The sequence below is a fragment of the Salmo salar genome, chromosome ssa09, assembly GCF_905237065.1.
Source record: "Salmo salar chromosome ssa09, Ssal_v3.1, whole genome shotgun sequence".
NCBI lineage: Eukaryota > Metazoa > Chordata > Actinopteri > Salmoniformes > Salmonidae > Salmo > Salmo salar.
Window position 1 is genome coordinate 123948707 of NC_059450.1, and position 14958 is coordinate 123963664.

The following is a 14958-nucleotide window of genomic DNA, read 5'->3' on the forward strand; positions in this document are numbered from 1 at the left end:
ACATTGACTCGATACCGGTACCCCCTGTATATAGCCTCCACATTGACTTGGTACCGGTACCCCCTGTATATAGCCTCCATATTGACTCTGTACCGGTACCCCCTGTATATAACCTCCACATTGACTCTGTACCGGTACCCCCTGTATATAGCCTCCATATTGACTCTGTACCGGTACCCCCTGTATATAGCCTCCTTATTGACTCGGTACCGGTACCCCCTGTATATAACCTCCACATTGACTCAGTACCGGCACCCCTTGTATATAGCCTCCACATTGACTCGGTACCGGTACCCCCTGTATATAGCCTCCACATTGACTCGGTACCGGTACCCCCTGTATATAGCCTCCACATTGACTCGGTACCGGAACCCCCTGTATAAAGCCTCCACATTGACTGTACTGGTACCCTTTGTATATAGCCACCACATTGACTCGGTACCGGTACCCCCTGTATATAGCCTCCACATTGACTGTACCGGAACCCCCTGTATATAACCTTCACATTGACCTGGTACCGGTACCCCTGTATATAACCTCCACATTGACTTGGTACCGGTACCCCCTGTATATAACCTCCACATTGACTGTACCGGTACCCCCTGTATATAGCCTCCACATTGACTCGGTACCGGTACCCCCTGTATAAAGCCTCCACATTGACTGTACTGGTACCCCTTGTATATAGCCACCACATTGACTCGGTACCGGTACCCCCTGTATATAGCCTCCACATTGACTGTACCGGAACCCCTGTATATAACCTTCACATTGACCTGGTACCGGTACCCCCTGTATATAGCCTCCATATTGACTCGGTACCAGTACCACCTGTATATAACCTCCACATTGACTCGGTACCGGTACCCCCTGTATAAAGCCTCCACATTGACTGTACTGGTACCCCTTGTATATAGCCTCCACATTGACTCGGTACCGGTACCCCCTGTATATAGCCTCCACATTGACTCGGTACCGGTACCCCTGTATATAGCCTCCACATTGACTCAGTACCGGTACCCCCTGTATATAGCCTCCACATTGACTCGGTACCGGTACCCCCTGTATATAGCCGCCACATTGACTCGGTACCGGTACACCCTGTATATAGCCTCCACATTGACTCAGTACCGGTACCCCCTGTATATAGCCTCCACATTGACTCGGTACCGGTACCCCTGTATACGCCCTCCAATTTCACCGGAAATTGTCGCTGACGGGACGCCTAGGCGTAAGAAGTTTTTAAGGGCTTCACGGCAAGGTTGTTGTATTCGGTGCATGTGATTAATAAAATTTGATTTTGATTTGACATTCAATTTGATTTCAACCTTTATTCAACCACTCAAAAAGGACATCCAGAAGTTTGTTCAATTCCCAATGTTATCACTATGCTTTCAACCATCTAAAAGCACAACCAAATTCCAATGAAAAAACAGTGTCTGATTTTTGGTTTACAGTAGTTGTCGTCTAAATGTGTTATCACAGTGCTCAACAAAATGGGAATACAATGTCAGGTATTTTTATGACAACTTAATGTGTTATCACTATGCTTAGTCTAATAGCAAAACCAAATGACCTGGATTACAGTTGAGATTACATTAAAAGGATATAGTGCAAGTGATCAGATTCTGCACTGATTATTATAACAATGGTGAAGATTCCCACAGACCTGCTACCTTTGCATGCTATGTTGAACATGCACGCTTTCTATGATTACAAAGGAAGACATTTAATCGTTACAGTAACCTCAAAATGTGGCCATGGTTTAAAGAAATTATTTTAAAAAGGTAGTGGTAATATTTAATTTAGTACCGAAATTTGTAGGTGACTTAATTTACCCTGTCACGCGGGTCAATTTACCCCATACCCGGGGTAAGTTGTGCCAAGAGACCACTTTTTTGGGGGACAAACAACGTTTTCGAAACTGTAATGTTTACATGAATTCTGGTTATTTCCAGCGATACACAACATCCTGAAATATATGTACATCTTTGTTAGAAAGAATACGATATTTCCCTTGACGGAGTAACGCTGAATGTAAAAAATGGCTCAACATACCCCACTCTCCCCTACTTTGTAATACAATTTAAGGAGAAACAGGTTCCTAATCTACAGCACTACTGTATGTTTTGTTACATTCGTTTTTAAGATTTACTTTATTACAAAAGCAATATTGAGTTGTGTTAGGTTGACAACGCACCCAAATATCAACATTTAAAAGAGATGTATCTAATGCTTGGATAGTTTCATCTGAGCCGCTGGCCACTTGTCAACAAGTTTATAGGCTATTTACTTTATTGCAAAAGTGATATATAATGTTTGATTGTCAACGCAACCAAATATCAACATTTGAAAGAGATGTATCTTTTGTGCCACTGATTTAGTCTGGCTATAATTCCAGTTTGCTTACAAATTAATAATTGATATGTTGGATTCACGTCTCCATCTCAAAGTTAAAGAATAGGACTAAATAAAATCAAACGTTATTTAAAGTGAATTTAAAGTTTAATTTGATTTAGTCCTATTCTTTAATTGATATTTTTGGTTGCGATGGAGACATGAATCCAACATATGAATTATTCATTTGTAGACAACATTGACTTATTGGTTGAGATGGAGACGTGAATACAACATTAATAATTAATTATTAACTTAAAGATTACATTTGAAACCCTAGGATAATATATGTATTGTCTATTTTTAGTTGAACCCTGAATTGAATTTAGGGCCTAAATAGTATTGTTGATGACAAATGACTTCAGAGTATGGCTACATTTCATTTGCTCTGTTAAACCTACACTTTGATATGACTACGATATCAGCAGTGAATCTATTTAGTTAATAAGAGATTTCTCAATAAGCATTCTCACAATAGCACATTGGTAGTCAGTGACAAATATAAAACCCTGGATGGGAGACCAAATGGATAGCTGTAGATAGATTAACTCTCCACTAGGATATGCAGCCAGTCCTAGAATTTTATTTCTGATAGTGGATATAACGTTGGAAGATCTGACGTTGTTTCAAACGTAGAAATTCAACATATTTTATACAAGGTTTGTTTATGTCAATCACCACATTCTCATCGGCAGACTCAATAGCCTTGGTTTCTCAAATGATTGCATCGCCTGGTTCACCAACTACTTCTCTGATAGAGTTCAGTGTGTCAAATCAGAGGGCCTGTTGTCCGAACCTCTGGCAGTCTCTATGGGGGTGCCACAGGGTTCAATTCTTGGGCCAACTCTTTTCTCTGTATACATCAATGATGACGCTCTTGCTGCTGGTGAGTCTCTGATCCACCTCTATGCAGACGACACCATTCTGTATACTTCTGGCCCTTCTTTGGACACTGTGTTAACTAACCTCCAGACGAGCTTCAATGCCATACAACTCTTCTTCCGTGGCCTCCAACTGCTCCTAAATACAAGTAAAACTAAATGCATGCTCTTCAACCGATCGCTGCCTGCACCTGCCCGCCTGTCCAGCATCACTACTCTGGACGGTTCTGACTTAGAATATGTGGACAACTACAAATACCTAGGTGTCTGGTTAGACTGTAAACTCTCCTTCCAGACTCACATCAAACATCTCCAATCCAAAGTTAAATCTAGAATTGGCTTCCTATTTCGCAACAAAGCATCCTTCACTCATGCTGCCAAACATACCCTCGTAAAACTGACCATCCTACCAATCCTCGACTTCGGCGATGTCATTTACAAAATAGCCTCCAATACCCTGCTCAACAAACTGGATGCAGTCTATCACAGTGCCATCTGTTTTGTCACCAAAGCCCCATATACTACCCACCACTGCGACCTGTACGCTCTCGCTGGCTGGCCTTCGCTTCATAATCGTCACCAAACCCACTGGCTCCAGGTCATCTACAAGACCCTGCTAGGTAAAGTCCCCCCTTATCTCCGCTCACTGGTCACCATAGCAGCACCCACCTGTAGCACGCGCTCCAGCAGGTATATCTCTCTGGTCACCCCCAAAGCCAATTCCTCCTTTGACCGTCTCTCCTTCCAGTTCTCTGCTGCCAATGACTGGAACGAACTACAAAAATCTCTGAAACTGGAAACACTTATCTCCATCACTAGCTTTACGCACCAGCTGTCAGAGCAGCTCACAGATCACTGCACCTGTACATAGCCCATCTATAATTTAGCCCAAACAATTACCTCTTCCCCTACTGTATTTATTTATTTTATTTATTTTGCTCCTTTGCACCCCATTATTTATTTCTACTTTGCACTTTCTTCTACTACAAATCTACCATTCCAGTGTTTTACTTGCTATATTGTATTTACTTTGCCACCATGGACCTTTTTTGCCTTTACCTCCCTTATCTCACCTCATTTGCTCACATTGTACATAGACTTATTTTTCTACTGTATTATTGACTGTATATTTGTTTTACACCATGTGTAACTCTGTGTTGTTGTATGTTGTCGAACTGCTTTGCTTTATCTTGGCCAGGTCGCAATTGTAAATTAGAACTTGTTCTCAACTTGCCTACCTGGTTAAATAAAGGTGAAATAAAATAAATAAAAAATATGTTGAAAATTGGTTACCATGATGATGATGATGATATAATAACAGTTTCCCAAGTAGATTCCACGTCACAATACGTTGACAAATTAAGTTGAAACAATGTTATTTCAACCAATTTGTTCCCAATGGGTAGCAACCTTTCGGTAACTGGTCCAACACTCTAACCGCTAGGCTACCTGGTAGAGGCGTAATGGTGGGAAAAGCAACCCTTCTCCAGCGATAATGTTGCTGTTTGCTAAAGAGGACAGTCTTACAGAGTCCCATGTTTCTCTGTAGGGGACATCCTGGGTCGGGCCCTCAAGAACCTGGATGGACTGCTGCAGATGCCGTATGGGTGTGGAGAGCAGAATATGGCCCTCCTCGCCCCCAATATCTACATACTCGAGTACCTGAGGAACACAGAGCAGCTCACTCCAGCCATCCGAGACAAGGCCACCAAGTTCCTCATTAGTGGTAAGAGTCCCTCAAAATATGGGCCGTATTCATTGGGCACCAAATGGAAGAAAACTGCCAAACAGCTGGATCTATTTCCATTGAAGAACATTTTAAAATGTTTCACCACTACGACCCTGCTATCATGTTAATCAAAACCACATTTTATTGGTCACATACACATGGTTAGCAGATGTTAATGCAAGTGTATTGAAATGCTTGTGCTTCTAGTTCCGACAGTGCAGTAATATCTAACAAATGATCTAACAATTCCCCAACAAACACAAATCTAAAAGTGATGAATGAGAATATGTACATATAAATATATGGATGAGGAATGCCCGAGCGGCATAGGTAAGGTGCAATAGATGGTATAAATACAGTATATGCATGAGATGAGTAATTTAAGATATGTAAACATTATTCAAGTGTCATTATTTAAAGTGGCATTGTTTAAAGTGACTAGTGATCAATTTATTTATGTGGCCAGTGATTGGGTCTCTATGTAGGCAGCAGCCTCTCTGAGTTAGTGATGGCTGTTTAACAGTCTGATGGCCTTGAGATAGAAGCTGTTCAGTCTCTCGGTCCCAGCTTTGATGCACCTGTACTGACCTTGCCTTCTGGATGGTAGTGGGGTGAACAGGCAGTGGCCCGGGGGGTTTATGTCTTTGATCTTTTTTGCCTTCCTGTGACATCGGGTGCTATAGATGTCATGGAGGGCAGGTAGTTGCACAGGGCGGGGTTGAGGCCCAGGGCCTCCAGCTTGATGATGAACTTGGAGGGTACTATGGTGTTGAATGCTGAGCTGTTGTCAATGAGCAGCATTCTTACATAGGTATACCTCGTCCAGATGGGATAAGGCAGTGTGCAGTGTGATGGCGATTGCATCGTCTGTGGACCTGTTAGGGTGGTATGCAAACTGAAGTGGGTCTAGGGTGGCCGGTAAGGTGGAGGTGATATGATCCTTGACTAGTCTCTCAAAGCACTACCACCCAGTGAGTGCTATGGGGCGGTAGTCATTTAGTTCAGTTATCTTTTCCTTCCTGGGTACAGGAACAATGGTGGCCATCTTGAAGCATGTGGGGACAGCAGACTGGGATAGGGAGCGATTGAATATGTCCGTAAACACACCAGCCAGCTGGTCTGCGCATGCTCTGAGGATGCGGCTTGGGATGCCGTCTGGGCCAGCAGACCTGCAAGGGTTAACACGTTTAAATGTTTTACTCACATTGGCCACGGAGAAGGAGAGGGGGGGATGCAGTTCTTGTTAGCGGGCCGCGACGGTGGCACTGTATTATCTTCAAAGCGGGCAAAGAAGGTGTTTAGTTTGTTTGGAAGCGTGATGTCAGTGTCCGTGACGTGGCTGGTTTTCTTTTTGTAGTCCGTGATTTCCTGTAGACCCTGCCACATATGTCTCGTGTCTGAGCATGACTGACCCAACACATGTAGGAACACCATATTGCCTACATAGTGCACTGATTTTTCCTGGCCAAAGTAGTGTACTATATAGGGAATAGGGTGCCATTTGGGGCACACACTCAGTGACTATAAAAAACATTTGGGCACTTTATTGTTCTCTCTAAAAACACACCGACAGGTTACCAAAGGCAGCTGAACTACAAGCATTTTGATGGTGCATACAGCACATTTGGACAAGGCTCGGGGAACACTTGGTGAGTATAGTGTTTTCTCCTATTTGTAAACACATACTTTTGTCTGTTTTATTAAGGAAACATTGACCAATCAAATGGCATAGTGTCTGGCAGGGGGACCATGGATGCGACATAGGTTAACATAAGCTGTCATTGCAGGTAATGTCAAGCTCTAAGTCATGTTTATGACAACCTTATGTGGGTATTATGACGGGACATTCAAATCTAGTTCTCTTTCCTCAGGCTGACTGCTTTTGTCTTGAGATCCTTTGGCAAAGCACAGTCTTTCATTTATATTGACCCGGCACAAATTGTGCAATCCAAGACTTGGTTAGAACATCAACAAGGCAAACATGGGTGTTTCGTCGGATTGGGGAAACTCTTTAACAACAGAATGAAGGTATTTATATTGATAATAAACTGATAGAAGATGGAAGAAGATGTAGTTGTATGTCTCATCAGACCAGACCATTGGGAATGAGGATTTCAACAGGCTAGATACAGTTTCATGGACATGTTTTAGTATTTTGACATATTGTTTTGTAGGGAGGGGTGACAGATGAAGTCACACTGACGGCCTACATCACTGCTTCAATGCTGGAGCTCAACATATCAGTGTCGGTAAGTAGCATCTCCAGATAACCATTGTTTCTCAAGACAACCATGTCCATTACAGGAAAGTGATTTAGCCTCCTGTATGAAGTCTGTTGTGTACCTCTTACATCAACTGTCATCATTAAAATTCAGTCAAATAATGATTCTCTCTCAAAGTAGCCTATGCAATAAGTATAAGAATATGTGTTACCATAAGCAGATCTAAATGGTATTGCGCTGTTAAAACTGAGTAGGCTTAGTTACTACTGTGAGCTAAAAAACTAGATGTGCTTCAGCATGAATGTCTGTAGCCTAGTCCCAGATCTGTTTGCATTGGCTTGCCAGTACAAACAGATCTGGGACCAGGCTAACATGTCTCTTAATGTGCTGCTCTGTTATTTTGTGCTCTAGGATCCTGTTGTGAACGGCAGTTTGTCTTGCCTGAAGAACTCCACCAGTGATTTGTCCAACACCTACACTACTGCTCTGCTGGCCTACACCTTTACCCTGGCAGGGGACATGGAGACCCGGGCCCAACTTCTACAGCACCTGGACACGGTCGCATTACAAGAGGGTGAGACGTATCCTGGTCCAAGATCTGTTTGCGCTGTCTTGACTTAATTGAGTTAGTCAATGGAGTAATCCCAAAAGTGCAAACCCTCCACCCGTCTGGCACTCCAAATAGGCTCAATCAAACACCCAAAGTATTTTATAGAACACAAATACGATTTGAACTCAGGTGTCTGTAATAAAATTCATTTTTTTGTCATAAAATTCATTGTGGAGGTCAGTGAAGAACTTTGTATCCTGTATAGTGATGAATAAGCGAGTCCCTATTTTCTGTGTGTGTGTGTGTGTGTGTGTGTGTGTGTGTGTGTGCACGCTCCTCATCCCTCAGGGGGTCTCCTGCACTGGACTCAGACCTCCTCAGAGACCTCAGCCTCCCTGGCAGTGGAGGTCAGCTCCTACGTTCTGCTGGCTTCCCTCAGTGCCTCCCCTCTGTCTACCACTGACCTGGGCTACGCCTCCCGCATCGTCAGGTGGCTGGTGAGGCAGCAGAACGCATACGGAGGCTTCTCCTCCACACAGGTATACTTCAAAGCGCCTCTGTTCCAAAAAGGCACCCGTTGCTGTGCACTAGAAGTGAGGTGTTATTACCTTGACTTTTACCAGATCACAGGCATTTTTGTGCTTCTTGTCATGTCAAGCCTGGTGATGCTAACTTCCACTGAAGTGGAGCCAAGAAATCAGAATGGATGAAATGAGAAAGTCACTCTAGGAACTGACCAATGTAAAATTACCCTTTCTGTAAAATGGGATCGTTTCATTCATTTTGAACAGATTTGTCTGTGATCTGTTGGTGTGTGTGTTTAGGACACAGTGGTGGCCCTCCAGGCCCTGGCTCTCTACTCCACCAGGGTGTTCAGTAGAGAGGGCACCAGCACAGTGACAGTACAGTCTCCCAGCGGGGGACAGCACCTCTTTGAAGTTAACAAAAACAACAAGCTTCTCTACCAGGAGAGTGCGCTGCAGGACACAGAAGGGAAGTACACGGTGGAAGTGAAGGGCAGTGCTTGTGCCTCAGTGCAGGTCAGTGATTACACGTCTCTCCTCCCAATCCTCTGGTGCCAAAATACGGTTTAATCCATCACTAAAACTACAGTCTGGGAATGTTTTTCTTCCGCAAAACAGCAACCCTGTGCCACCTGATTTGGTATACAGCTGAGGCAGTGGAGGCTGCTGAGGGGAGGACGGCTCATAATAATGGATGGAACAGAGCAAACCACATGTTTGATGTATTTGCTACCATTCCACTTATTCCGCTCCAGCCATTACTACAAGCCTGTCCTCCCCAATTAAGCTGCCACCAACCTCCTGTGAGCTGAGGGATGGGGCTGGGGAAAAGTAACTCCTCGTGAATCATTAGTTATATAATGGTTATATAATTCAAGAATTGAAGTAAACAATTATACAGATAGCCAGAGCCCAGACTGTGGATTGAAGAAGCCTCTCCTGACTTTTTAAATGTTTTCTTTCCCAGGTAGCGCTCCACTACAACATCCCTACTCCTACTGACAGCACAACACTCAGTATCCAGGTGAAGACAGAGGTGGACTGCAACAGCAACTCTTTGAGACCCAGAGTCACGCTGAAACTCCAGTCTCAGTAAGAATGAATGACACATTTACGGAAGCCTTCATTCAATACGTTTATTAATGACACTCCAAAGTGTTATTATGGAGCATGTCTTACAGAATGGACTTGACCCAAATGACTTGGTTTCCTATTGGTTATTTCACTTCTAGTTTCTACCACAGGAGGTTGGTGGCAGCTTAATTGGGGAGGACAGGCTCATGGTAATGGCTGGAGTGGAATATTGGAACGCTATCAAATACATCAAACACATGGTTTCCATGTGTTTGATGCCATTCTATTCCAGCCATTACTATGAGCCGTCCTCCCCTCAGCAGCCTCCACTGGTTTCTACCTAGGCTTGGATCAGGAACAGTAATAAAAATAAATCTGGCAACCTGGCCTTTTTATGGCAAAAATAATCAAACTAGTTTAATTAGTTTGTTTATTGTTTATCAAAATCAAACTTTGATATCCCAGGTAGAGGTCGACCGATTATGATTTTTCAACGCCGATACCGATTATTGGAGGACCAAAAAAAGCCGATACCGATTATTCAGAATATATATATATATTTGTAATAATAACAATTACAACAATACTGAATGAACAATGAACACTTTTATTTTAACTTAATACAATACATAAATAAAATCTATTTAGTCTCAAATAAATAATGAAACATGTTCAATGTGGTTTAAATAATGCAAAATCACAGTGTTGGAGAAGAAAGTATGTGCCATGTAAAAAAAGCTAACGTTTAAGTTCCTTGCTCAGAACATGAGAACATATGAAAGCTAGTGGTTCCTTTTCACATGAGTCTTCAATATTCCCAGTTAAGTAGTTTTAGGTTGTAGTTATTATAGGACTATTTCTCTCTATACCATTTGTATTTCATAGACCTTTGACTATTGGATATTCTTATAGGCACTATAGTATTGCCAGCCTATTCTCCGGAGTTGATAGGCTTGAAGTCATAAACAGCGCTGTGCTTCAAGCATTGCAAAAATCTGCTGGAAAACGGAGGAAAGTGCAGTTTGAATGAATGCTTCCGAGCCTGCTGCTGCCAACCACCACTCAGTCAGACTGCTCTATCAAATATCAAATCATAGACTTAATTATAATGTAATAAACACACAGAAATACGAGCCTTAGGTCATTAATATGGTCAAATTCGGAAACTATCATTTCGAAAAGAAAACGTTTATTCTTTCAGTGAAATACAGAACCGTTCCGTCGAACGGTTGGCAACCCTAAGTCTAAATATTGCTGTTACATTCCACAACCTTCAATGTTATGTCATAATTATGTAAAATTCTGGCAAATTAATTACAGTCTTTGTTAGGAAGAAATGGTCTTCACACAGTTCGCAATGAGCCAGGCGACCCAAACTGCTGCATATACCCTGACTCTGCTTACACTGAACGCCAGAGAAGTGACACAATTTCAGGCACCGCGTTGATTATATGCAACGCAGGACAAGCTAGTTAAACTAGTAATATCATCAACCATGTGTAGTTAACTAGTGATTATGTTAAGATTGATTGTTTTTTATAAGATAATGCTAGCTAGCAACTTACCATGGCTCCTTTCTGCCTGCACTCACATAACAGGTGGTCAGCCTGCCATGCAGTCTCCTCGTGGATTGCAATATAATCGGTGTCCAAAAATGAAGATTACCGATTGTTATGAAAACTTGAAATCGGCCCTAATTAATCGGCCATTCCGATTAATCGGTCGACCTCTAATCACAGGCATCTCTTTGCTTTCACAGATACAATGGAAAGGAGCTGACCACCAATATGATTATAGTGGATTTGAAAATGCTGTCTGGGTTTGCCCCAGACCCAGAGTCTTTGGGGAGGGTGAGTTTTTTTGTTGTTGATAACATACGTTTATGGTGTTACCTGTGACCTTTATCCTTGTAGCTCTTGCCTCTCATCTGTGAACCTTACTGAAACATATATTTTTTGTCTATGGAATAACTATCTTCAAAGTAATGACTCTAGACGTCGGTTGTAAGATGAAAGCTTATTTTAGTAATAATACTGGTTCACGTTACATTTTACCACTTTGGATTCTACAAAACAATAAAAGAAAGTTGCTAGCGAAAGCCAGGATAATCACTTGTCACTTGTACATAACTGGCGTGTTCTTGTTTCTTACTTCCTGTCGCAGGGCATTCTGGTACTTGCAGTCAATACAACAGAAATATGTACATACTGTAGTTCGCTCAATCTCATCATATGAATTCTAATACAATTACTCTTGTACATACAGTATGTAAATAACTGTAAAAGAGAAATATATTTATATACAGCTCAATTAATTAAATGTAAACATTAACTCTGTAACCTATTAAAGTTACAACATTGTCGATGCAATATGAATAATCAGAGAATGGCTTGTCTTCACAGCTGTCGGGTTCACCTCTAGTGGATCGTGTCGATACTAAAGATGATCATGTGTTAATGTACTTGAGCGAGGTGAGACCAAATCATCCATCAGTTTGAAACAGTGCACATAACACTCTCAATATAATGGAATTATTCTCCTTCAAAGTCAGCAAAACCAAAATACACTTCTGCTTGGAGGGTTTAAATATGTGTAACCAAAATTGGTTTTTTTCTCTCCCAACAGTTACCATCACTGTTCCCACCTTTCAACCACACCCTGGACATCATACAGGAGCTCCCAGTACAGAATCTAAAGCCAGCGGTGGTCAAGATCTACGACTACTACCAGCCGAGTAAGTTTATATCTAACCTTCACCAAGATGTATTTTTCCCTCTTATTTTTAGTAACATTTAGTTCATTTACTGAGACTTACCTGTATTTTTGGTTTAATTCAGGTGACCAGGCAGAGACAGAATATGTCTTCCCTTGCAAGTAGGGGTTACAAGCTGCTGTCCTATTTTAAATCTAGAATTATTGGTGATGTTGAATTATTAGTAATTTTATTTAGCTGGCCTGACCCTTATACTATATGTAATATTCATTTATTAATTTTACCTAAATGCTGGCTATTTTGTTATTAGAGAATTCTTTACATGGACCTATTCGTTGTATTTGCCGCTTTGAAGATGTAAGAAGAAAATGACATTAACAGAGATCACACATGCAGCCCTTGAAGCATCTTTCAAGCTCTAAAGTAAAGGATGTAAATTACTGGAATTAAAGTTTTTAATTAAAACCCTATTCTTGAGCATTTTTTCCAGATCGTTTTGCGTGTAGGTTTTGATGTCACACTATGGCAAGAAATGAGTTCCAAGGTGTAGGCTCAGGAGACAAGGGGAATATTGAAAGGCTTTATGTAAGACAGTGAGTCTCTTCCTGGGCAATTAGTACCTGTGGGTGTACATGTCCTGTCCGACCATATCAAAGGTTGTTTTTGTTAAGTTCCAGAGAGCTGCAATGTGCTGTTAATCCATGTTGCCAACTATACAAAGTTATTTAAATGTTTTTTCTCAATTTTGTTCAAAACCTTTGGTTCTCATCTTTTTTCTTCCTCCATCTGTAATCATCATGGCCCCCCCTGTAGTAATAATCAAGGTGGGGTTGTCTTTTATTTCTAATCAGGCAATGGGATCCAGGAAATCCACTCACTTTAAATTCCATCAACAAAAAAGCTTTTAAGGGGATGTGTCCTGTCCTGATCATACCCATAATGAGTTCTGGCCGGAGGGGGGGGGGGGACGGGGGGCATTATTTTGGCATTAATACGTGTCACACATCAGTTTGCAAACAATGTAAAACAATATATATATCATTGAGTTAATAAAGCTGCTTACAGGCAGCTTCAAAATGCAGTTGTTTCAGCCTAGCTCAGTGCTTTCTGTGGTGGTGGGGCAGGCCTGCAGAAAATAGTAGCATTACACTGTGATTGGCTCAGCATTGCACCGTGATTGGCTCAGTGTTCTGTCACTCATGGGGACACTACGTCACCCGCCTTTAGTAAGGGTAGACATCAAGAATATGAGCCCTTTGGGACCTGCCATAGATTTAGATTAGAAGTGCCCTTCCATGAAGGCTCAAGGTCATTGGACACAGATAAAATGACGTCAAATCACGATATATCTACAGTGGCTTTGTTTGGACTGATCATGTCAACATCATACTTTCAAAATCTTAGCTAGCAGTCATCGTCATAAATCAAGTAGAAAATCTACTGGCAAATCCTTTTTAATCCTTGTCAAATGAAGAGAAATAATAAATAGAAATTGGCTAACCTGGGAAGGTTAGCCAACAGGTCTTCCCTGTAGCTCAGTTGGTAGTGCATGGTGTTTGCAACGCCAGCATGGTGTGTGCAACGCCAGGGTTCTGGGTTCGATTCCCACGGGGGGCCAGTACACAAAAAAAAATTCAAATAAAAAACAATTATAAAATTAAAACAAAATATTTATGAAATGAAATGTATGCATTCACTACTGAAAGTCGCTCTGGATAAGAGCGTCTTCTAAATGACTAAAATGTAAAAATGGAAGTGGGGAATAAATGCGCTCAGACTGAGAAAATACATTTTGAACGGTCATCCAACTCGGAATTGTAAATCTTTCTCTTTCTTTGAAGACAACATTTGCCAACAAAGGACTGCCGCGCACCACAAGGTAAGTCCCAAAATATCTTATATGCTGCTGCATAAATTATGTAATATGCCAGGGAGATATGTATACTGTAGCTAAAAAAGTAATACTAAGTGTATGTTGTGTAGTAAGCTGTTATTAGCCTAATAATTTGGTCTATTTTCACCTCTTAATTTCGCCTAACATTACTGTTCTGACTCGGCGGTGCTGCACATATAACCTGTTTTTCAGAAATGTCATCATCTAATATTGTAAGAGGTTTCATTGCTTATATGCCCCCTTTATTTATCCTATGGTTCTGACTTCGAGTACAGGGAAAATACTGTAAGAGCAGCCCATGTTCTGCATTCTGTCACTGTACATTTCAAAAGTGCTGAACACATAGTTATATTGACTACCTCTGTCGTCTCTCACTCATTAATGTCTTATTCGAAATAACGGAATGCCTCTTAACCGCTCATCATTCCCTTGTGCCATAGTTTGTACATCTCAATTGTCAGTAGAAACCACATTTGTTTAAGCAAGTCAGCCATATCAGCTATGTTTTTAAAAAGGCAGTAAACGAAGCTGAATTAATTGTTTCGCTGCCAGACAAGGCTCCGCTGATGTAGCGGTGTTAAGGATTCAGACAGGTGTAGCGGTGTTAAGGATTCAGACAGGTGTAGCGGTGTTAAGAATTCAGCCAGGTGTAGCGGTGTTAAGGATTCACTCCATTGTGCTGGAAAGAAAGCTCTGCTGTTGGGACAGCTTTATGTAGGCCGTAACAGTTTGTAGACACCGCTTGTCACCGTTATAGTGCAATTAATGTGTTGTTTAGTGTAGTGTCTTTGGTGGCAATCATTTTTTTGTTTGCCCCAGCAAGATTTACATGCTAAAATCCCCACTGGTCCTGGCTATAATCTCCATTATGAATATCTCCTAATAATTTATTGAGCTAATGGTGTGCACAAGGTCTGGACAGATGTAGTCAAACACAAATCCATTTAGAGAAAAAGTAACAGAAAAATCAGGGT

The 14958-nt window shown here is 41.5% G+C and overlaps 1 protein-coding gene across 1 annotated transcript in view; it reads left to right on the forward strand.

Annotated features, from left to right (window-relative positions):
- Positions 1–12560, forward strand: part of LOC106612537 (alpha-2-macroglobulin) — a 37448-nt gene extending 24888 nt beyond the window's left edge. Inside the window, exons 24-35 of the mRNA XM_045724498.1 lie at positions 4828–5004; positions 6581–6656; positions 6879–7035; positions 7182–7256; positions 7641–7803; positions 8128–8318; positions 8604–8819; positions 9271–9395; positions 11137–11227; positions 11780–11848; positions 12003–12111; positions 12215–12560. Coding sequence (XP_045580454.1) covers positions 4828–5004; positions 6581–6656; positions 6879–7035; positions 7182–7256; positions 7641–7803; positions 8128–8318; positions 8604–8819; positions 9271–9395; positions 11137–11227; positions 11780–11848; positions 12003–12111; positions 12215–12255 — 1490 coding nt within the window. The 3' untranslated portion in view covers positions 12256–12560. The remainder of the gene's footprint in view (positions 1–4827; positions 5005–6580; positions 6657–6878; positions 7036–7181; positions 7257–7640; positions 7804–8127; positions 8319–8603; positions 8820–9270; positions 9396–11136; positions 11228–11779; positions 11849–12002; positions 12112–12214) is intronic.
- The last annotated feature ends 2398 nt before the right edge of the window (positions 12561–14958 follow it).